This window comes from Crinia signifera, chromosome 2, assembly GCF_055691185.1.
Source record: "Crinia signifera chromosome 2, ASM5569118v1, whole genome shotgun sequence".
NCBI classification, from domain to species: Eukaryota; Metazoa; Chordata; class Amphibia; order Anura; family Myobatrachidae; genus Crinia; species Crinia signifera.
In genome coordinates, this window is record NC_139218.1 from 190,451,530 (window position 1) to 190,475,861 (window position 24,332).

Consider the following 24,332-nt stretch of genomic DNA (forward strand, 5'->3'; position numbering starts at 1 on the left):
AAAAGGTAAACAGTACAGGTCATTATGATGAATAAAAAATGTTTGCTTGGCAATTTTCACACCTATTTTGACAAATTCACTTGGCACTCAAAGGGTTAAAACAATTCAACATCCTTACTGCTAGATGTGCCCCTCGGTTACTTGTAATTACTTTTGTACTGCTGCACTTATGTATGTATATATTCTATAATATTCATAATTAAATTTAACTTTCTGCAGCATCTTAAGGTCAAAGATCTACATTAAGCTTGCAATTGGGTCAGCTGATCAAAAAAGAAGAGACACCAGATAAATTATTTTCTTTTTAATCATTTCATATTTGAACACTTGACATATTACTACACCTCTCAATGGCCCATCAACATCAAAAAGTTGAAAGAATAAAGGAGAAAAAAATATATATACAAGAACAGCACATTATACGTATACACATGGCACACGCATCTTCAGAATAATTCATCACTATTGTCCAGTTAGTAGAAAATATTATGTGATTGTTATTTTCCTAACATGTGAACTTATTAATTTTTACAAAAGAAAAAAAATGTGCACTGCCGTTTATATACAGGCAAGGAGTGTGTTGGTATTTTTTTTTTTTTTTTTAGGGCTGCAGATACAAAAAGTAAACGCCAGGGGATGATTTGTGAAGTTATTCTTGGTTATTAAGTGCGAATTTGCTGCAAGCCTGGTCTACAGCACCAAGCAGATGAACTGGCGTAACCAGTGTAATGTGTCAAAAGCTAAGATCTTTTAATGTGATAGGTGAAAGTAAAACTTTAATATTGATTATCCTGAAGTCTCTATTATACCATTATTAGTTCAGCTGCATAGATAAATAACTAGAATGTATTCTTTCTGCTAGACCACAGCTGTAGATTTTGGATGCAGATTCTTGCTTACATCCCTTTTCTGTCATTTCAGAATACTTTCACATTTACTGTTGGTGGAAACTTTTGCACAGCAGGAACTCAATATTTACAAAAAGGTGGGAGACATGTTGAGGAAGGAACCAGGACCCTCCAGCAGGATGGCTTGTTGAGAATATGGATCATTTCGATAGCAACCATATAATTATACCCAGGAATACCGCTACAATAGCGAGGACAAGGATTAAGATACAAATCTTCTTCCGTGACTTTTTCTAAAAGGGGAAAGAAAACAGATTGAGAGTGCAACATGGTTTGGCCAATTTGAAAAGATTTTGCGATCAACTCTGAATCAAGCACAATATATCAAATATTGTGAAACTAACCAACATAACATAACAAACAAACTATCATAAAAATGGATGACAGGATACAGTCACTAGGTTGACAAGGGGAAGTGTGACAAATATCATCCACTAGGGCATGGTGGGAGAATAAAATAGTGCCCGAAGCAAGGTGAGCGCAGCAAGTTACGAGAGGTGACACTGTGCTACGTTACGGTGCCATGTCGACACTGGGGTCAAAAAAACTGGAAAAAAAAATAAAAACCTATGTCGATCTTTTGACTATCGACCTTCTGATTCATACCCATTATTACTTTATTCTATCCACTTCATATACAATCCAGGTTGAGTATCCCTTATTCGTAAATCCCAAAATCGAATAGTTGGTTTTTTTTTTTTTTTTTTTTTTTTTTAACAACCTTCAGACACCTACCTTGGATCATCATCAAGTCCACACACAGTAAGTTTTAAAAGGATTGGTTGATCCGGTCAGAAATTACCATAATAGGGGAGGGGGGGGGGGAGAGCGGACAGCCACTCTCAGCAGAGGAGGCGAACGGCCTGTCGGTGAGGATTTTTACACTGCAATTTAGTTTTCAGTTTGAACACATTTCACACAAATCTGAATTTACAGTATTTTTACAATCTCTTTGGTGGGAACAAAATTAGGTAATGTATGGGAGCAAATGACAAGTAACCATTTGCTTTCAAATGCTGAAAAATAGACAAAAGTCATTCAGACAAATTGGTTACATTTGTAAAATCAAAAGGCTTTAACCAATCATTTTATAAATTTTCGAGCATTTGGGAGGGAATGTTTGATTCTTATACGCTCCTATACATTGCCAAAATTTTGCTCCCACCTGACAGATTGGCAGAAAAGTCTCTGTGTACTCAGCACGTTACATCTGCCCCACCTGCATTGCAATCTAAAGTAGCTTTGCCTAGTTGCTTGCTTTTTGCTTTACTTAAGAACATAAATCAAGCCCTTAGGACCACATGTATCAAGCTTCAAAGAGTGATAAACTGCAGCCAATCAGGTCCCAACTGCCATGTAAAGGCTGGGTTATAAAAATGACAGGAAGGAGCCGATTGGCTGGCTGTTGATCAGTCTCCATTTTATCACTTTTTGAAGCAGGATACATCTGGCCCTTAGTGTCTTAATTATGGATGAAAGAAGGAAGCCTTACCTGGTAATATGATGCCCTCTGTAACTGCTCAGTCCCTCTCTCCACATGAACTTCTGCACTTTCAACATTGGCTTCTATACTATCTGTAAAAGATGGAGGACTAACATTTCAAAATAGTTTACACATTAGCTTTGGTCGTACTAAACCTATTTTGGCATAACAGTTAGCACCTTCTTATAATGTAGACATCATGGGTTTGACTGTAGAACTGTATATTGTATAATAAAAATATTGCCAGCTTGCATCAAACTGAGACAAAAAAAAACAACGCAATTCTGTTCATGTAAAAATTTGGACAGTACTTTCTACTGGATTATTAGCACATAAATGCTATTTTTTTTTTTTTTTTTTAGATTTCTTGGTTACATTACTGTTTGGGGATTTTTTATTACATAAAAGCATAAATGTAACACAAACATAGTAGTAAGAAAACAGGTTTACCTATCATCTCGCCTTGGTCATGAATCATTACTGCCAAGTCTTTAAAAATCTGATTCACATCAAGAATGTCTGCCTGTAACAAGAAAACAAATAAATTGAGTATATTGTTTATGTTCTTGTTCGGAAAGTAAAGAAGTTTTATAATATATACAGACCAATTATAATCACTTGGGTTCTGTTTTTACAATCACACATTAAAAATGACAGTGATCTTATCTTTTACAATAATCTCATAGATCCTTCTAGCGGGATGCAGTTTAAATCCCTGCGGACGGGATCCCGGCGTTCAGAATCCCGACCGCCGAAATCCCAACACTTTCTTCCTCCGTTGGGTGTCCACAACACCCCTGGAGGGAGAATAAATTAGCGTGCCGAGCATAGCGAGCCACCGGGCCCGCTGCGTGGCGAGCGCATCGAGCCCGCAAGGGGGGGGCAATCCACGTTCCCCTCCCTTGTCAGGATTTCGGCGGTCGGGATTCCGGCGTCGGGATTTCATACTGAATCCCTTCTAGCTTCTATAGCTGTTACAACGATGCGCACGATAACGATATAGTCAATTATATTATATACATTTAACTTGTACCCACTTTATCGTTACCAATCCTCCCTGACGTACTAACATGCAGTCAAATCTGACTAAAATTGTCACAGACACAATGTATAGATAGATAGCCGCATATCATATAGTATGTATCCAGTTTAAGACTAGTAGAGGGACAAGTCATATGCTGGCTCACCTCAGTCTGCCCCTGTCCACTGTACCCCAGGTTTCCCTACTGTCCAGACTTGCCTTCGGTTCTGACTGCTGCTCATATCATAGTTCCACCCCCACCCCCCACTCATGCAAAAGCTCCTTCCTGTCCAACACTCAACAGCAATCCCCTTTTACCCCATACGGTTACCCTTCTGCAGTGCTAGGTCTGTCCTCTCTCCTATACAGTGGAAGCCAGGTTGGAGAGGCCCTGGCATTCATTGCGCATGTATGAGAGGAACATGATAAAATCTCAAGTTACTATATACATAGGTCAGAACTAAGGCCCACCTCTAACTTCTTAATAGTACTTTCTCTCTCTTTTATAAGTTCTAGATCTTCTTCTGTAATTCCAAGATCTTCCTCCTGATTCTGCATCTGGTTCCAGTCTTCATTACTATATAGGGAGAAAAAGTAAAAACGGAGACTATGAAGAGTGCATGTGTACCAAATTCTAAAAAAGGAATGGTGCAATATTAGTGTGGACAAATATGTATAAGGCCACTTACAAAACCACTCCTTTGGGATGGCATATGCACAATTTGGTTGTACTTCTAAGGTAGTGTACAACCTCAGATATAAACTGGTCAATGCTAATAAATGTTTAAATACACAATAGTAAAGTGTTACATACAAGAAATTGATACGGTACTTGTGTAATAACTGGGCACCCGATTTTGAAATCGGGTCGTAAAAATCGCATCGCATGCAACCAAATCGCATGCGATGGACGCGATTTTCCATAGGATTCAATGTTAAAATGGTCCTGTTCATTTCCCCACTATCCAAGTGGGCATAGAGTTGATTTTATTAAGCGTGGCGAGCGCAGCGAGCCACCGAGCCCTAAGCGTGGCGAGCGCAGCGCGAGGGGACACGGAATACATTTTAAGTAATCCGCATCCCCTTGAGGGGCTCGCCACGCTATATAAAATCAACTCTATGCCCACTTGGATAGTGGGGAAATGAACAGGACCATTTTAACATTGAATCCTATGGAAAATCACGTCAATCGCATCGCATTCGATTTGGTGGCGATGCGATTTTGCCGAAAATCGCGTCGCATCTGATTGTATGCCTTAAGTTAAGGCATATAATCAAATAATCAATATTACACAAGTACCATTGATACTAAATTGCTAAGATAATATAGGCATTTATCGGCTCACCAGATTCCAATTTCAGAAACCTATTTTTCTAAATAACTCAAGCCTAGAACACAGAGGTTTCTGGGAAAACTATTATTTCAAAAGTAGGACTAATGGACTAAAAGGTGCCCATACATGGTGCGATTATTGCAACCGTTATGGGCTGCATCGCATGCGATGCGATCAGAAGGAAGTACAAAACGTATGTCCAGCACATAATTTTTTGTACTGTGCGATGCCCGCATCGCACCGTGTATGGGCACCTTCACAATATTAAAGAAGATCTTGTCAAGGTTTTTTCTAAACAGCAGTTTGTCTTTCAGTAAAAAACACCCCATTGGCATGAATCGACAAAGTGTTAATGGGTGCCACAGAATAGAGACATGCACTGATCATTTAAGATATTACATAAGTATTACTATATGTTCTAAACAAAGTGTTCAAAAGTCCCAAGGCGCTATCAGTCCTTACAGCCACAAACCCAAATGGAGGACCACTGAGTAATCCTCTCTAGCAGATACTTCGGAACAAATGAAGGTCTGATGACGCTGTACTTGTGTGTCCCAAGGAATGTGTTTCTCGAGATATGAAGAAATGAAAAATAAATAAATAAAAAAGTGTTAGGGTATAAAGAAAAAAAAAAAAAAAAAGGGTGTTTTCAGGGAAAAGCACTCTGCACGGGTGGACACATAAAGATACCGTTATACACCTGTATAACACCACTACTTAGTGAGTTTTGGTATGAGTATTCCCAGAGTGCTTTTCCCTGAAAACACCCTTTTTATCTTTATACCCTAACATTGTTTTATTTATTTATTTTTCATTTCTCCATAGCACGAGAAACACATTCCGTGGGACACACAAGTTCAGCGTCATCAGACCTTCATTTGTTCCGAATTACTATATGCTCTGTTTCAAAGACACCACCCTAAATGGTGGTTGAATATTGTGCTCAGGGTTTTATGTGAAATATCTTTCATTGTTATAATATTTGTATATAGGAAATTCCCTTATGTTAATTATTTTAAATTTGCTATTAAATTTATTAACTTTATTGCGCTCTCTGAGATTTGGATCTCTATTTTTCATTGTATTTTATAGTAAATTTTACACTTGGGAGCTGCATACCATATTTATAGAATAATTACTTTCAAGTGGTCTCATGAATATATCGATCTCCTTGATGCTGCGTTGCACTTACTTGTCAAATGATACAAGCTGTTCTTCCTTCTGCCTTTCATCGCCCTAAAAAGAGGAAAAAATTGTTTGTACATGGACTTTGAAAAAATCTTTAAGTTCCACAAGTAAAACACACCGTTATATCCCTTCCACACCAGACATTGCAGGGACTTTCCCAGGACACTCCTTTCACACCAGCCTAGTACCTGCATTTTCTGGTGTGAGGGGGGAGAGAAACTCCCCCTCGCTCCATGTCACACCAGCATTTCCTGCCAGCAGATACGGAGAATCCCTCCTCCTGCATGGACGGTCATGCTTGCACACCGCCAGGCAGACACCGTGGCAGTACTTCCACCCCCTGACGAAGTCTACCTATGACGAAACGCGTTGGGCGTGGCCTAATTGACGACGCTGTGCAACTCTGTTCCTGACCCACCTGATGTCCACAGACGGTTTACGGCTGGTCCCGGTCTGAAGCTGTTGGCGTGGTGCGGGGGTTTATTCTGGCAAGCAGATTACTGTTTACTTTCATGTATGTGAGCTTTATTTCACTTTCAAGTAAAGTATTGAATTTTATGCTCATGGTGCGCTCCCTCTCCATTTCTGTTTACACACACACACACACACATATATTATCCTATGCAATAAATTGTTCATCAGCAAAAGAGACAATATACTACATAGTGTGTATCCACTCACTTATGTTCAGGCCCCAACCAAAAACAGTTCCTGTTTTCCCAGTGCACCAAATAGGGTCAATGTAGTACAAAGCTTGGATCGCACTTACGGATACACGGGAACCAGCTCTTGCACGAGCAACAGTCTCTTTCTCCTTCTCAGACACTTGTCTCTGAACAGCTTGGAAATGGTTCAGTGCAGCAGAGAAATCATTCATAAGACGATCTTTCTGTAGCTTCTGCTGACGCTGGTAGACAGAACACAAAATAGAAATCAGTACAACAAATTGTTTAAAAGATATATACGTGCACACACGCACCACACATACAGTATGGACATTATTCAGTTCCCTTTGCTCCCCCAAGCATTCGCACTGGGGGACGTTTGCCTAATGCGCATGCACTCAGTGTGAATGAGCATGGTGAACTACATGTTCACCATCCAATTCGCACCCACCTGTGTGGGCGTGGGTCAGCAGCAGAGGGACGTGGCCATGTGAACGCCCAGCTTTTCATGGGTGTTCCAATGGTAATGAGGCAGTGATGCGGCAGCCGGGGCTGGGCAGCTGGCATCACCGGACGTCAGCTGCCCACCCTGTCCTCATACAGGGCGCATGCAAAGCTAAGACAACTGAGAGTGTCTCAGTTTTGTGTGCTCATTCCACATAATTCGATGGTCGGCAACCATCGAATGAGTAGGTCCTCGCCCCCTAGACTGCGAATGGACAGCTGCACATGTGCATAGACACTTGTGCATAATCCAGGGTTGCCTACCTGACCCTCTCCATCAGGGGGCAGATGTAATAAGCTTCAAAAGTGATAAAATAGAGACCAACCAATCAGCTCCTGCCTGACATTTTTCAAACACAGTCTGTGACATGGCAGGTTTATTACTCTCCATTTTATCACTTTTGAAGCTTAGTACATATGGCCCTCAGGGAGAAAATACTCTGCTTCTGGACTTCCCTTGTAATGTATGATTGCCATCACCTGTGGGGAACTAGGTAATTGATAAGAAGGTGTTTCACCACAGGTGATGGCAATCATACATTACCAGGAAAGTCCAGGAACAGAGCATTGTGTCCCTGAAGGAGAGGGTCAGGTAGGCAACCCTGGTATAAACCCTACAAATTATTAGATTGAGTGGCTGATACATCGGCCAAGAGTGTACCTAGCCTTAATCTCCTTTCACATCGCACCTCGGACCTGAGCTATTGCCGGGTTGGTGACGCATGGACCCCTGGTCGAGGTGCAGTGTAAAAGCTCCACAGCTTATAACCCGGGTCAACCACCCTGGGAATTCGACTAGTTAGAAGTAATGTTAAACCCAGGTTCAATGTGAAAGCACCAGACCTGGGTTGGACCCGGGAATGTGGTCCCGACCAGGCTTTGCATTGTGAATAGGGTATTAGTCAAAGGGCCACAAAAGGCATCCCCTCAGAGCTTTCACCCCAAGTGCTGCTTCTTTTATTGTCTTAGATGCCTGTTATAGCTTATAACAGCTGTTTAAAATGGCTTCTGAAACGTTACATACAAATATGTCTATCTTTTACTAAATGTACTGTTTTAACTTATTAAGATTATGAATAATGCGTTAAGGTAAAGAGCCATATATGCAGAACTCGAAGGATATCACGTTGCAATATCACTTCTCCGGGGGACTTCTCATTGTAGAAGTGGTTTGTCTATAACAGGTATCTTGTGAGCCACTTTACCTGCTCAGTGGGAGACGATGGAGCAGAAACAGAAGCAAGGTCTTTCAAGTATGTATTAGTTTCCTTTGCCAGAACATTTGTGGAATGCTGAATCTGTTGCCTGCATTGTATTATAATAAAATTAGAATGAAAACAATAAGGCTAGGAATTAAAAGTAAAAAAAAATCCATGTATAAATCACCATTTTACAAGTACTTACAGGTTCTGTTGAAGTTTACTAGAATCTTTATTGGTTCCAAGTTGATTTAATAATGTCCGGATTTGAGCAGCTAAAGGGAGTTAAGAAAACAGACTGGATTTAGGGAATTTTACAAGAACATTTATCTGTACAGGATGAGGCAGCGTGATAGCAATAGGGATGCCGGCAGCCCAAATCCGAGTGCCGGAATAACAACCAGGGCCAAAACAACAGTGCCGGAATCCCAACAGCTGCCATCCCATTGAACACAACAACATATTTATACCACAACTGCTAATATGCTATCATGACATTATATGCTAGTAGGAAATGGGGTTTATTTGTGAAACGTTGTTTTATAAAGCTTCTGATCGTATTTATGCCTGATATTTATTTTAAAAGAAATATATATATATATATATTTGAACTTGGAATGGAATTACCCCCATATATATTTACATTTTATTCACAATGATTGCTGGCATTGGATTGCATATGTGAAAGAAAGACATAAAAAGCTGAATACTGGAATTCACACTGGGGAATATGTTTTCTTCCCAATATTGGCGAGATAACTTAAGTAGCAGCTACATTCATTGTGGCTGTTTCATTGTCTAAATGTGTTCACACTGCATCCTGCTGGAAATGACACCGCCTCTGTTACTTCCCACCAAGCCACATTCATTATTGTACCTTGATGATCACACATATTGTAGTGCTCACTCGAGGTGCAGGGTGCTGATCAGTGAGGATAGCCTATTTACAGTTTGGAGGACAAAGTTTTAGCCTTGATGTACCGCTACAGCTATTGTAGTGATAAATCTAATGATGCTTATACACTTGTGCGATCGGATGTGATGTCCCATCGCATCTTATGGTGCCCATGTGCTTGTTTCCACCACCCAATGTTGCATGCCACATGCTGGAAGAGGGCTGGCGGTGGTGTAGCAGAGCGATAGGCAAGAGGTCTGGCATGCGGCGGTAGTCAGCAGCAGGATTTGAAAAATACATACAATCGTTCAATTTATCTAACAGATAAATCAAATGATTGTAAAGAATATCTCATAAGTGTATGGGCTACATAAGATTTTGCCTTTCAAAATTACAAAATTACAATAAGTCCTCCTCACTGAGCGAACACTAGATTGTTCTTAAGTAAGTTGCTACTAAGCAAAAATCCCTGTTGACTTGGAGAGGTTTGCACATTAGCATGTCTAGTTTAAAAACATTCCTGGAGTCTGTGAACCGTACCCATTTTGTAGCTTCAACTGATGATTACAAATACCCACATGGCAAACCAGATGAAGCCTTTGGGTTGGTGTATGAGGTTGCATAGAAGCGCCGAATACAATGTCTGATTTGGAGCTAAAATATGTCTCACCTTGATGTTAAAAAAAACTGAGGCTGCTCTCAGAAGGACACAAAACCTATAACAAGGTTATCTGATTTCAAGCAGTTATCAGTATTAAAAAAATAATAATAATTCCCAACCCAGAGTCCTTTGTAGGACAGAAGTTTTCCTACACAAAGAAAGCATTGTTTGTCATATGCTGGAAACCAGCTGAATGACTACACAAACCACTACTTTATTCACCGGAATCTACTCAATTAAAGGCACATGATTCCTAACTTTAGAATATTGGTAGTCACAAGGCTCCTAATTAATCATCTTAAAGTAGTCATGATGGTACTCATTCTATAATTCCAATTAGATCACAAAACAGCAATAACTGTACTACTTTACTGCTGTATAATATAATTGTACTGAAAAAAATATAAATAACAAAATACGGTACCCGACTACGCTACGTTTTCAGCGTAGCCCAACAGCTGCCTAGCATAGTTACTGTAGTGACCCCACGGCAGGCCAGCGGCTGCCTAGCGTAGTTAGCGTAGGGACTCGGAGGCAGCCCAGCTCTGTCCCTGGTGTCCATGGCAAGCCTAGTGAGCGCCTCTCACACAGCGCCGATAACCGCCAGATACCCTGCGCTGGTGGACGCCGGCGGAGAGGGGATCGTGCGGGCGCTGGTGGAGAGGCGCTCCGGCTGTCTGAGACGCAGGTGCGTCTCAGATGCTCCTGCATCTTAGTAATTATTGCAGCAGGGTACGGCAACACTGGCCGTGTCCGCAAGTGCGTCTTATGCACAATAAAGGAGGCATTTGCCAGTGCTCCATGTTACGTACTGACAAATGCCTCCTTTTCAAAACCCCACTATCCACACCAGCCCGAAGCATGGCAAGCCCAGTGAGCCCCCCGTTACGCGTCCTCCCGACTTGTTCATACCCCCACTATCTATGTCAGCGTGGAGTTGACTGTATAAAGTGTGGCGAGCGCAGCAAGCCACTGAGCCCGAAACATGGCAAGCGCAGCAAGCCCCGCGAGGGAATGTGGAATACATGTGAAGTAATCCACCTGCGCTCACCACACTTTATAAAATCAACTCCACGCCGATGTGGATAGTGGGAGTATGAACAAGTTGGGAGGATGCGTAACACGTGCGCTCGCCACGCTTCGGGCTGGCGTAGATAGTGGGGGTGTTTAAGGAACACATTCACACCTGCCATATCATACATCTGATGACATGTGTTAACTGGTAACTGGATTTTACTTAATAAAGAAGGTATCAAATTAACAAATTACAATAATGACAGGGACGCTGACTCTCTGGCCGCGGGAACACTACGCTATTTCTGACTGAGTACGCTATCTACGCTGGCAGCGCTAACACTATGCTGATTCTGAGAGAGACGCAGTCACTGACAGGCAAGCTGACTCTCTGGCTGTGGGGACACTGCTACTTCTGACGCGCAAACACTACGCTGATGCTGACAGCGCGGCTACGCTAACTGTGTAACCGGCGCCTTGCTAATACAGAAGTACCCAAAAAACATCTAGTGTGACCAGTACTATTTTTCTGGAAAAATAGGTCCAGGAACTCCAGGTCTGGGGGTGGATCAATTAAATAAAAAATAATATATATAATAAAGAGAGGGAGGGAGAGATAGATGTATATATTGTATTTAGAAACAAAGGCACTCACAGGTGACTTTAAAATAAAACTTATCTTATGGAAAGTACATTTTTAGTTCCTGATGATTTCATATTTAATTAGAGGTTCAGGAACTGAGTTCCTGCTGGTTCCTGCTGAAAAAATAGCACTGAGTGTGACTAAAATGTAATGATGCTGAAAAAAATCATGTAGAATTTCCCAGACAGTAGGGATACAGAAACATCTTGTGTCTTTAGCAAACAATATTTTGTGGGATATCTCCTGAAAGACCTTTCACCTTCTGGCACTCGCACACATGCTGCCGGAAGTGACTGAGGATGCAGGTAATTCCACTAGTTGCAGGGACAGGCTCCTCTCAGTGATAATACATTGAGATAATAATAAAAAAAGGATTAATTATTGCTGCAAGTTGCAGCTATAAGAAATCCTTATTATTGAGAGGAGACTGCAAATAAAGAAGAAATATGCCCCAGAGAGAGATACATATATTGATGTATCGATTGAACACATGGAATAATTTATGAAGACCTTAATGAGAAGCATATATGACCTGACCCAGAACTTTGCACACATATACATGGGATACAGTCAGCATCCCGAATACTGTCAGAAAACCGGCACTGGAACATCGAATGGATCAGGATGCCGACATCGCAATCCCGACAACCATCATATGTCTAACGGTAAGTATGCGGTGAGCTGTAGCGGCCAGCCAGGGAAGGTAAGTTTGTTTAGGCCCTACTGAGGGGCTAAAGCCCCGTACACACGTGGGAGATATATTGCTGAGCAATATATGGCTGAGCAATATATTGCTCAGTTTCTCCTTTTCATCAGCGACCAGAGATGGTGCCGCAGAGGTAATCAGCTAGTTGCCGGGGCACACTCCCATCACTGGCAATATGGTTGCCTGTGACCATATTTCCAGCCCGTATCGCCCCCGTGTGTACACAGCTTTAGGGTTAGACTGCAGGGAGGGTGATTAGAGGTTAAGCACTTAGCATGTGTATACACGCATCAATTTACTTTGAATTCGATTTCCCCAATTCCACACCCTTTGCTATCCATTCGATCCGCACTTTTGCTATCGATTTCGATATTGATGTGCATTCAAGGCATAGTGTGCACATTCGATTTACTGGATCAATTTCAATACTTCGTTGCCTACAGTTTATTTTTTTTTTCAATATAGAGAAAAGGGGAGCGCGCATCAAATCGAATGCGGATCAAAAGCATTCGATTTGTTTTTGCTTCTATAAGTGAAACTCAATACCTTTCAAAATCGAAGCGTGTGCCCATCCCGAAGGAGAGGGTTAGCGTAAGTCTGCTGGGAATCAGGGGGGGCAGCAATAGCGGGGAGGGTTAGGCTACTGTGTGTGTGGGCGCGGGGGGGGGGGGGGGTAGCAGGGGTGGGTAAGACCACCACACACACACACACACACACACACACACACACACAGCTGTCAGGGTGAGCTGGAGGTGCATGTCAGATGTCACCACACTGGGCTGGGCACAGTGGATGCAGTCAGACAAGATGAGAGACCGGCTCGGGTAGATGACGGCGCACAGACGTCACCCTCACACTGATACACTCATTACACCCGCCGGAGAAATGCTTACTGTTGTTCGTGATCCTCTGGATGTTTCCGCTGCATGTCTGTATGATGGTGCTGAATTGTCGCACCGATCCCCCGCTGTGCTGCCAGTGGCTGGACATGATGCTCTGTGTTTGGCCTGGGCTGGGATCGGCACCGTCTGCGTCTGCTAGCACTACCCGGCCACAGCACACATACACTGCGCAGCCGCACGGCGACAGCACAAGGGCGGGGGTGACGTCATTCTGCACAACTGCGCATGCTCAGATGCTTCTTTAGCAGGATGCGTGCTGTGACTGGTTGAGGCCGGCGATGGGGCGTGGCCACGGATCAGCTGTCACCCCACCCGGTTACTCGTTGCTGTCACTGTCAGGGTAATATAAGTTACATGAGTACACAGTGTGTAAGACTGATGAGTAACGGGATACACTGTGATGGCGTCATGCACGACGTCTCCCAACATGACCCATTCTCGGGGGGACACAATTCCTGGACTTAATTTAGTATTGCCATCATCTGTTTTAAAACGGTTAAACAATAAGAATTTTTTTTTTAATACAGGTGATGATAATCCTAAATTAACAGGACAATCCAGAAATAGAGCATTCTATTTCTCCTGGAGAGGGTAATGTGTTGGGAGGAATGCATCATCATGGCATCCCATACTGGGACACAGATGAATGAGGCGTAGCTACCGCTCCGCAGCCCCAGCAGTGGCGGGGGGGAGCAGGCACTTCCGGGGCGCAGGGTCACGGTTCTCCAGTCTCACTGAGGCTGCCTGTGTGACAGCCCAGGGCTGCGGGCTGTCTCACAGGCTGCCTCAGGGCCAGATGCACTAAGCTTCAAAAGTGATAAAATGGAGAGTGATAAACTGACAGCCAATCAGCTCCTGTCCATGTCACAGGCTGTGTTTGAAAAATGTCAGGCAGGAGCTGATTGGCTGGCTGTTTATCACTCTCCATTGTATCACTTTTGAAGCTTAGTGCATCTGCCCCTCAGTGAGACTGGAGGTATTTTCCATGGTTCCTTCTATGGCAGAGGCGCTGCACATCCTGGCTTCAGGGCTGATTTATCCTCTGCGGTTGGTAATTTTGTTGGTAGGGGAAAAGAGCTGCTCCCCTCAGCTACCAGTGTCTGCTGGTGACATGTCCTTTGGGCTCGTGCTCTGCATGCAGTTATCTGTGCCCTGCTAGGGGTTGCCAGTCCTTCTTCAGCGCTGCCACCCGCCATAAATTCCCCACACAGGGAGCGGGGGATCACAGGGGCGTGTGCGCCCGGTGGAGAGCAGTCACCCGCCGATCACCGCTCAGCTGCAGGTAGGAAGCTCAGTCTACACTGTCAACAGCCGGATCAGACCACACAAACAAGCGGCAAGCTCCCCGCCCTGCACCCTCATGTCAGTATAAACCATACTTGCCTGCTTTTGAAGACTAGTTTCAGGGAGATTATAGTTGGTAGTAGAATTTTGTACAGCGCCACATTGAGGAGGCGTGTCATGCTCCATCTAATGGGCGTGTCTAGTTCCATATATGGAGAGATTGTGAAAAGAGACTGTGAACGTGGGTGTGTACTGCTACATCTGAGAGGAATCTTTTAAAATCACGTATATCCAAATGTAGATGACCCCAGAGCAGTTAGTAAGAGCTACTATACTTGGTAAATGGTGCTGATGATTCAATGTAAATGTATCTATCTCTCATTCCTTTTTTACCAAAAAATGTAACAGTGTAATGTGGGCTAGGTGAAATGAGGGAGATTGCTAGACTAATGAGGGAGAGAGGGAGATTGCTGCTATTTCAGGGAGTCTCCTGCAGAATGCAGGAGGGTAGGCAGCTATGGTATAAACACACTGCCTGGGGTCCTGCCAGTTAGAATCTGAGTCTCCCCTTTACATTGCCGTGCAGTCACCATCACCTGCCTGTGACACCGCCAACATGGACTTCAAAATGAAGAAGCTGGCGGCAGGTGCCAGCACGTTCCTGAACCACGCAGTGCAGGTAAGGATGGGGGGCTGGCGTTGGCTGTATGAGGCCCGCACATCGAATAGGACCCGTGCGGCCATTCCTGTTATCGGGACACCGGTCAGGGGAGGATGAGAGTTCCTTCCAACACAACAGAGCTAATAGTTATATACAGCAGAATAAATATGCCTGGCATTTATCGTGGGGGCAGAATTTTTTTGGGCAGGGGGGAGCTACATTTCTAGTTACGCCACTGATGAGCCCCTGGGTTGATGGAAGCAGCAGTGTGACCAACCTGGTTTCTCAATATTGCTGCTAGTGGCACTGAGTTTAGCTTAGTTGTATATTACTGTAAACCACATACGGTTTCTATGTAATTATTGGGAAACCCCGGCACACCCGCATACATTGATAACACAACACATAACATATATGTTCTAGCACGATACCTGAAGGGTTAAAATTTTGAACCCATGTAGCATATAAGAATTTGCACGTAGAACTGTTCTCATTATGGTTTTTCTATGGCTACATTACAAGGTCATACTGTAAGCCTAAGCGTGTCTTATCTAAGTTTCTACTACTCCCCCTTTTGTGGTTTCGTATGCAGCGTGCACCTGCATAAACTCCCTTATAATGAAAACCCCCCTCTCTCACCCATTCTCTTGTGTATAATATCTTGTATGTCTCCTGTTTAATCTGCCCAGCAACTGTTAAACAGCCAATAACAAAGTACCATACATTTGTCCACACCCATGTATCATGTCTTTTAACCTACTGTTAAACTCTTAATAAACCAGAATGTTTCTTGACTCGCCACCGTGTGTTTGGTGTGTAGGGTTAAATCACATTCTCACTGGTACCTAAGGGGCCACCAGGTCGAGGGGCTACACATTTATTCTTACAATTTGGGGGCTCGTCCGGGATTCAGCCGGCCGTCCCCTCCACGGGATTGCGGCCACCTGCTGAATTTGAGAATCTGAACTCACTCCGTGTTCCGGGAACACGTGACAAGGTAATATTTAAGTCCGGGACTTAATATTACGTAATTGTATGTAAGGAAATTTATGACGCCATAAATGTATCAGGGATACAAGGACCAGGGGTCCACGTCATAAAAAAGGACCTGGGGTCCACGTAAAGGTAATTCAAGTCCGGGACTTGAGATTACGAAACAGGTATCCGGGATACCGCAATTGAACCAGGGGTTCACAGAGAAAGCCTCCTCGATCTGATCGCCTAAATATATGTATGTACATGTTTGTCTGTTAATGTTGCAACTGTGTATTTGTTTGGGACACTCAGTGGACGGGTGGTAAGTGCACGTACGCTGAAGTGTTCTGTCTGTCTTATATACAATTGTGCTGTATATTTTGTATTAAGGATACTCAGTGAACGGGTGGTAAGTGTACGCCACTGAGTGTTATTGCTGTTTAAAGTGATCCTAAGTAGATTTGCAAAGTGATTTGGCTACTGAATGTCATTTTGTTTAAAGTAATTTTAAGTACAATTGCGACTTGACTTGTGACAGATATTATTGTGACCATATTGACTGACATACTGTTATATTATGGGATTATATTAGAGTAAAGAAACAGAATATTCCCCGCTTTTACCAGGAGAGACATGTAAAGAATATGTTGCCCGTGTCTCCCCCACAAATTACTATTTTATTAACCCTTGGGTAGACAATTTAGCGGGATAGATAGGATAATTAAAAAAAATTGTCCCAAACCAATAATAACACCAATAGGATGTATAATATATTTAAAGAAAGCATGCAAAGGACGCAGTTTTACCCAAGGAGATATGAGACTCATTGTTAATGATATAATTGACCATTACAATAAATGAGACTGGGAAAAAGTTCCACTTATCAGTGTACCCTCAGTCACACAAACAGCTGTAGGTTACCCACTTAACACACAAGAAGGCATAGATGCTATGTGGGATCAACTTGCTGCACATATGAATGAAGTGTTTAAAGCACGCTCATCTCTCCCCATAGCTGTAAGTTGTAAACAGAGACAGGCTACAAATTTCTGGAACAGATTCAAGAAGTGCTGGACCGAGGAAGCAGGTCTGCCGCTTCTGCATAATGATAATTTACTTGTTTCTACTTTCATTAATAATCTGCTGCCGACTGTTTCAACTTGGACCTCTGACACAGTGAAGGATTTTGAAAAACATTTGTATAAAAAGGAAGCAGCAGATTGTTTTGAAGTTAAAAGAAACACTGTCACACCACCACATACCCCGTTCACACGCTTCCAAAATCAAAACAATCCTAGGAGACAGAATAAATCATTCCGTTCTCCTAGAGACAGACTACCTCAGAGGGCTCCTGCGGGACCCCCACCCAACAGGCAGACAAGCTGCTATAATTGTAAAAGGGATAGCCATTGGGCTAGAGACTGTCCGTTCCCTTCAAACAAACCCCGACAGGTCAGTAACCCCATGCAGCCCAGCCAACCCAGACCTAGAGACAACCCCAGATTTCAGATTGACTGGCAGGGACAGACCTTAAAGGGCCATGACATAGGAAAACATGAATTTACTGTAATACCTGACTGCCCAATCAATTTGCTAGGCAGAGATCTTCTCTCTGTGTTGGAAATCACAATCAATCCATCAGAAGCAGGAAAAGGAATTAATGTTTCATCACCACACTTGCTCATGACTGACAGTTCTGACCCAAACACAGAATTAGACACTGTAAATCCTCAGATATGGTCAACAGGACCTCAGAGCAATAAACCAATTAATTGTTCCCATTGCACCCACTGTACCTGATATAAACTCACTCATCTCAGCCATCCCTGTAGATGCCGCCTACTTCTCAGTAACCGATTTGAAAAATATATTTTTTAGCATACCTGTGGACACCCAGACACAACTGTTATTTGCATTTTCTTTGAGGCCAGCAGTTAACATGATGCAGACTGCCACAGGAGTATATTGACTCCCCTGTTGTGTGCAGCATCGTGCTCCAAGCCATATTAACCCCCTGGCACCCCCCCTATGGTTCAGTCCTGCTACAGTATGCAGATGATCTGCTTATCTGTAGTTCAACAAAGGAGGCATGCCGAGAGGATGGTATATCACTGTTAAACTGGCTCTGTGAATGTGGGCACAAAGTGTCAAAAAGCAAAAATGCAATGGTGCAAAAAGAATGTTGATTATTTAGGTTTTGTCTTAAAAAAGGGAGAGAGGAAAGTCAGCCCACAACGCATACAGTCTGTACTGGGTCTGGTCCGCCCAAACACTATTATTGCAGACAGTGGATTTCTGACTGTTCCTACTATGATAACATTTTTAGACAAGCGACACTCAATGACAAACCTAAACAGATACAATGGTCACAAGAAATGTTAAATGCATATGAAAGCCTTAAAAATGTATGTTGATGAAAAGTCCGGCATTGACCTTCCCAAACTATGTACAACCATTTCATTTATATGCAAGGGACAAAATGTAAAACCATGGCGGGTGTGCTGACACAAAAACATGGAGGTAAGCTGCGCCCCGTGGCATTCTTTTCCAAAGTGATGCCGGTGTCGGTCCAAGGTATGCCTGCCTGTCTTCGGGCACTGGCGGCCTGTGCAATGGTAGCTGAGATGGCAACCACACTCACCCTAGGCTCACCCACTGTTCTCCATACCACACATAATGTTGTAGCATTACTTAAAGGGCTACACACACAACATGTCAGCCCAGCGTCTTAGTGGAGATGAGGTTCTGTTGCTAGGAAGCCCCTCACTCACCATTAAGTATGCAAACGCATCCTCAGGCCCCGCACCCAATCTAAATGCACTTTTAGGACTAAAGGGCTCCCAGGATGACATTCCTGACGATCATGACTGTTCTGCATCAATAGAGTCAGAGACCTCCCCTAGACTTGACATTTCCCTTGTACCAATACCAGGTTCTGACCATGTATTTGTGGATGGTTCTTGTAGTAGACCCAATGACTCGACATATCAGGCAGGCTACGCAGTGGTACGCCTCCCAAATGACATTTTAGAAGCGAGACCCATTCCATATCAATCAGCACAAGCTGCAGAACTCATAGCGCTCACAAGAGCTTGCCAAATGTAGAAAGATAAACCTGATCACTGAACTACAAAGCTCAGCATCACAAAAAGACTTGGATGACTGGTTATTTCCAATATTGCAGAAAAATCCTATAACAGGATTGATCTGCAAAGAGGGGAGACCATGCATACCACAATCAAGCGCCCCATTGTTCATTGCTCACTACCATGGGGTAGGACATTATAGCAAAATCACCACAGCTATACTTTTGAGCAAAGACTTTTATATCACAGATGCTAAAACATTGGTAGATTAGTACATTAGCAGATGTATTACCTGTCTGCGCAACAACCCTAATAACCCAATGAAAGCAAAGCATCAACACCCGGAGTACCCAACTACTCCTTTCACACATTTGCAAATTGATTTTACACACATACCTAACAAAGGTACAAAACAGGAGTATGCTTTGGTTATAGTAGATATGTTTTCCAGATGGCCAGAGGCATTTCCCACAAAAGCAGAAGATGCAAAAACAGTTGCACGCATACTGACACAAGAAATCATCCCTATATGGGGATGCCCGCTGCAGATAGATAGCGACAAAGGCACTGCCTTTACAGCAAAAAATCACACAAGCTTTAGTGAAAGCATTTCAAATAGAGAGGAAATTTCACATTCCTTATCATTCTCAAAGTTCAGGGATAGTGGAGAAAAGGAATAGGACTTTAAAGGACAAACTTAGGAAAGCAACAGGAGGAACATTTAATAAATGGAAACAAACCCTCCCCATAGTCCTAGCAGAAATTAGAATGACCCCCCCAACAGACTCTGGGTTATTCACCCTTTGAAATTTTAATAGGAAGACCTTTCCCCACGCCCTGGGCTAAGAAACCATTAGTAGTCCAGGAGGGAGACCTAGAACAGATTAGAGAAGAGTATGTTAGGTCCCTCATCACCAGACTTAGTGAAATTGAACATGGTGTTATTTGTAAAAATCTTTTTAATCCACAGGAATCAACACATCCTTTCCAGGTCGGAGACAAGGTCGTTGTGAAGGTACTCCCTAGGAACAAAGGTCCAGGAGATTTCACCCACGGTCCAGAGACAGAGATCGTAGCAGTAACCAGGACGGCTGTCCTTACAGAAGAGAGTCCAGTGTGGATACACGCATCCAGGGTAAAGAGAATCCCGAGTAACATCCCGGATAGAGAACAGATCAAGGCGAGGTACTAATGGGGGCAGACAGCCCTAACCTCCTACATGATGGAGAAGACGACTCACCAGCAGATGAGGTCATTCTAGAATTCTGGACGATGGTGGATAACGTATATTATTCTATTGATTCTTGTTTGCCAGATACCTTTGCACAAAAACTGAAGTGGACATGACTGAAAAGGCAGGCGTATACATTTTCTGGTACAATTCTTTCAGCACCGAGGTAGCCGCCTACCAGATAGACTTTTGCACCATTAACCCCTGTGTCTCCAAACGATAGACATAGGGATGTAATAAGAATGGTCACCCAAATGGTATAGAACAGGCCCTTGTTCAATTAGCAATCTATATATTGATTATTCTTACTATTATCTGTATTGTTGTATTTTGCATTATACCATGTTGTAGAAAACTTGCTACCAAAGGTATTGAAAATACTCTTATGTATGAATCCATTGCCCCTGCACACGCAAATTCCCCTGAAGGCTACAAACAATATCTTGCTAAGCACAGAAATAAGGAATTCCGTAAGAAGAATCATATCATCTAAATTCATGATTCTAAGAGGGGATTGAAGGGTTAAAATTTTGAACCCATGTAGCATATAAGAATTTGCACGTAGAACTGTTCTCATTATGGTTTTTCTATGGCTACATTACAAGGTCATACTGTAAGCCTAAGCGTGTCTTATCTAAGTTTCTACTACTCCCCCTTTTGTGGTTTCGTATGCAGCGTGCACCTGCATAAACTCCCTTATAATGAAAACCCCCCTCTTTCACCCATTCTCTTGTGTATAATATCTTGTATGTCTCCTGTTTAATCTGCCCAGCAACTGTTAAACAGCCAATAACAAAGTACCATACATTTGTCCACACCCATGTATCATGTCTTTTAACCTACTGTTAAACTCTTAATAAACCAGAATGTTTCTTGACTCGCCACCGTGTGTTTGGTGTGTAGGGTTAAATCACATTCTCACTGGTACCTAAGGGGCCACCAGGTCGAGGGGCTACACATTTATCCTTACAATACCATGGACAATTATTACTTTGTAAGGGAAGCTCTTTTATACCCTTTTTACATTTAAATGTGAGGTCACACCCAGGATATTGTTTACATGTCCAACCTAGGTAAAACCTGGCTGAGACCCCATTCAGACAGAGGTCAGGACCCGGCTTATTGCCTGGTAGATGACTTTACCGCTGACAGGTATAGTCTGGTGCTTGGAGATGAGATAATTTAACACCTTCTCTCCCTATACTCCTACTTCCCAACTTTTGGAGGTATATAAACCACAGAGCATTGTGTTATCGGTAAGTGGTGTGGCTTTGCCCCCATTTCGCCACTTTGGAGGTATGGCCAGAGCTCTGTGAGCTGCTGGCCATACCCCCTGCTGCCTTCCTGCTGTGAATAGATGCTGTGCCTGTTTATTTCCCCCTACTCTGCTAAGCAGAGCAGCGGGTACCAAGGGGGCTCCAAACTGCCCCCTCCCACCACAGGACACTGCCAGCCCAGGGCGGGAAGTGGGATCATCCCACAAAGATCCAGACAGTTGGGAGGAATGCCTATACTGTAAGCAGGGCTTACCCTTTTACGCTCCCTATGTCCTAGGTCCTCCCTGGGACCAGCCCTGCAAGTTCGACAGGTGCAGGGCCGGCCCGCTCATTATGCAGAGTACACAGCTGATTAAGGCACAATAGTAATTAGGGTGCTGACAGTGTCTTCTTCATTACTGTCAGCGCCCTGATTACTATGTCGCCTTACTGTGCACTGCCACTCGTGGTAACAGCCGCCAGCTGAGCAAAATTTAAGTGGTGACAGGTCCGCGGCTATGTGAGATCTTATTCTTGCTTGCGGAACCCGCGGTCCGGCTGCCAATCAGAAGCCTCCACTGCCGCTCTTGATTGACTGCCAGACCACAAGCTTCAATTGGTTCACGAGCCAGTGTGAGATTTCAAATAGCCGCAGACTTGCACTGAATACATCCAGACAGCCCACCACTCTTTGTCCGACTGTCACAGCTTTCAATTCGGCCCGACTAGCGGCTGTCCCCATTACCACGAGTGGTAGCATTTCACTCCCCGTGGAAATGAGCATATCACTTCCCCTTGGCAATGAGCATGTAATCCCCCTTGGCAACAAGCATTTAATTACACTGTGGCATTGAGCATGTAATTCTCCTTGACAATAAACATGAAACCCCTTGGCATCGAGCATGAAGCCCCTGGCATTGAGCATATAAACCCTAACATTTAGCAAGAAACCCCTAGCAATGAGCATGTAGGTAAGCGGCACTTATGTGGCATAATGTGTAATGGGCATCACGGTGTGTAGCACAATGTGTAATGGGCATTACAGTATGTGGCACAATATGTAATTGGCATTACGGTGTGTGGCACAATGTGCAATCATGCAGTGTGTCTAAGGGGCTCTAGCTGGTGCAGTGTGTCTGAAGGGGCTCTAGCTGGCATAGTGTGTCTAAGGGGCTCTAGCTGGTGCAGTGTGTCTAAATGGCTCTAGCTAGCTCTTGGGTGACATTTATTAGAGATCGATGTTGGGTTTTTGGCGATTTTTATCGCAAAAACGGCCGTTTTTTCATTTTTTTCCCAAATCGACTACTTAATGGGTGGCGATTTGCAGCATAAATTGCACTTTTTGCCGCTAATTCGCACTTTCTGAAGTGGCGATTTACAACATCGCATCCAGATGTTTTCCCATTGAAAAAGATACAAATCGCTAATTTAATGTCTGCCACATTTGGAAATCGGCAGCAAAATGCGATTTTTCCCCCACCCCAAAAAATAGACCAAGTAATAAAAATCGCCAGCGTTTGAGCGTAGAAAAGGTTAAATCTCTCACAGGTGACCCACATAGCACTTACTAACTCACCTACATATACCCCCACATGATTATGGACACCTGTGAGGCTGTTTGAGATGGAGATGTTGCAGAGTGGACTGGAGGTGCTAGTGTGTGTGAGCTGGGGCGTTTGGAGGAGCTACGCAGGAGGGATGATGCTGCCCACCAGATCCAGGTACCCTGACCACTCCGTGCTTCTCGTCGGTACCGTGCTAGGGTGTACCTGGACTCCCTCTCTGATCAGCAGGTGGTGGACATGTTTAGGTTGAACCGACAGAACCTGTTGAACTTATATGAGCAGGTGAGAGATGATTTGGACCCTTGTGGGGGGGCCAACTATGCAGTGTCTGGGCTGCTGAAATTAATGTGTGCCCTCCACTTGTTTGCCACAGGCTCCACTCAGTCTGTGAGCTTATGGGCCTTGGGGGTGTCACAAGCCACTTTCTCTAAACATTTTTCTCAAGTGTTAAATGCATTAAAGAAGCTGTGGCGCACATATATCACATTCCCACGTTGTGAGTCCGAGTGGCAGGACCTGAAGGTGGCATTCTATCAGCTCTCAGCATTTCCAAATGTGCTGGGAGCCATAGACTGCACCCACATTGGGATTCGGGCCCCGCTCGTGAGGGAGCATGTCTATGTGAATCGCAGGGGCAGACATTCCCTCAATGTGCAGGTGGTCTGCGATGCCAACCTCAGAATTCTAAGTGTGGTTGCAGGCTATCCCGGGAACTGCCATGATGCCTATATCCTGCGGCACTCAGCTCTCTGGGACCGTTTCCACAACCACACCATGCCAGAGGGCTGGCTACTTGGTAAGTCACTTACCACTGTTTACATGATGTTTGCTAACCTATGTCTTTCCCATTGTTTATACTAGCCCAAACAATATAGTATAGGCTGCTACTATTATGTGCAAATTACCCACATGATATGTGACCACACAAATCCCTTTACATGTTAGGTGACTCAGGATATGGGTGTCATTCGATGACACCTCTGCGGAACCCACAAAGCCCTGCACAGCACCGCTACTATGCTGCACATATTGCTACCCGCAATGTAGTGGAACGCACCTTTGGGGTGTTGAAAAGCAGATTTTGGTGTTTGGACAGGTCAGCAGGTACACTGCTATACCACCCTGCCAAAATGGTTTTGGTTGTCCAGGCT

At 43.6% G+C, this 24,332-nt stretch overlaps 1 protein-coding gene across 1 annotated transcript; it reads right to left on the minus strand.

Moving 5' to 3' along the window:
- Positions 1 to 289: 289 nt before the first annotated feature.
- On the minus strand, positions 290 to 13,318 carry STX12 (syntaxin 12). Its single transcript, XM_083173428.1, has 9 exons — positions 13,115 to 13,318; positions 8,508 to 8,577; positions 8,309 to 8,408; positions 6,704 to 6,841; positions 5,939 to 5,982; positions 3,884 to 3,989; positions 2,842 to 2,914; positions 2,401 to 2,483; positions 290 to 1,141 (listed from the first exon to the last, which is right to left on the minus strand). The coding sequence occupies exons 1-9, from the start codon at positions 13,209 to 13,211 to the stop codon at positions 1,049 to 1,051; spliced, it is 804 nt and encodes a 267-aa protein (XP_083029554.1). The 5' UTR covers positions 13,212 to 13,318; the 3' UTR covers positions 290 to 1,048.
- Between the last annotated feature and the right edge of the window lie 11,014 nt (positions 13,319 to 24,332).

Coding starts and splice junctions, on each gene's coding strand:
- STX12 (XM_083173428.1), bottom strand. CDS start 13,211: ATGTCCAGCCACTGGCAGCACAGCGGGGGATCGGTGCGACAATTCAGC. Junction 2,915..3,883: donor GTACTATTAAGAAGTTAGAG/GTGGGCCTTAGT, acceptor TTCTTGTTACAG/GCAGACATTCTTGATGTGAA. Junction 1,142..2,400: donor AGAGGGCATCATATTACCAG/GTAAGGCTTCCT, acceptor TTCCCCTTTTAG/AAAAAGTCACGGAAGAAGAT.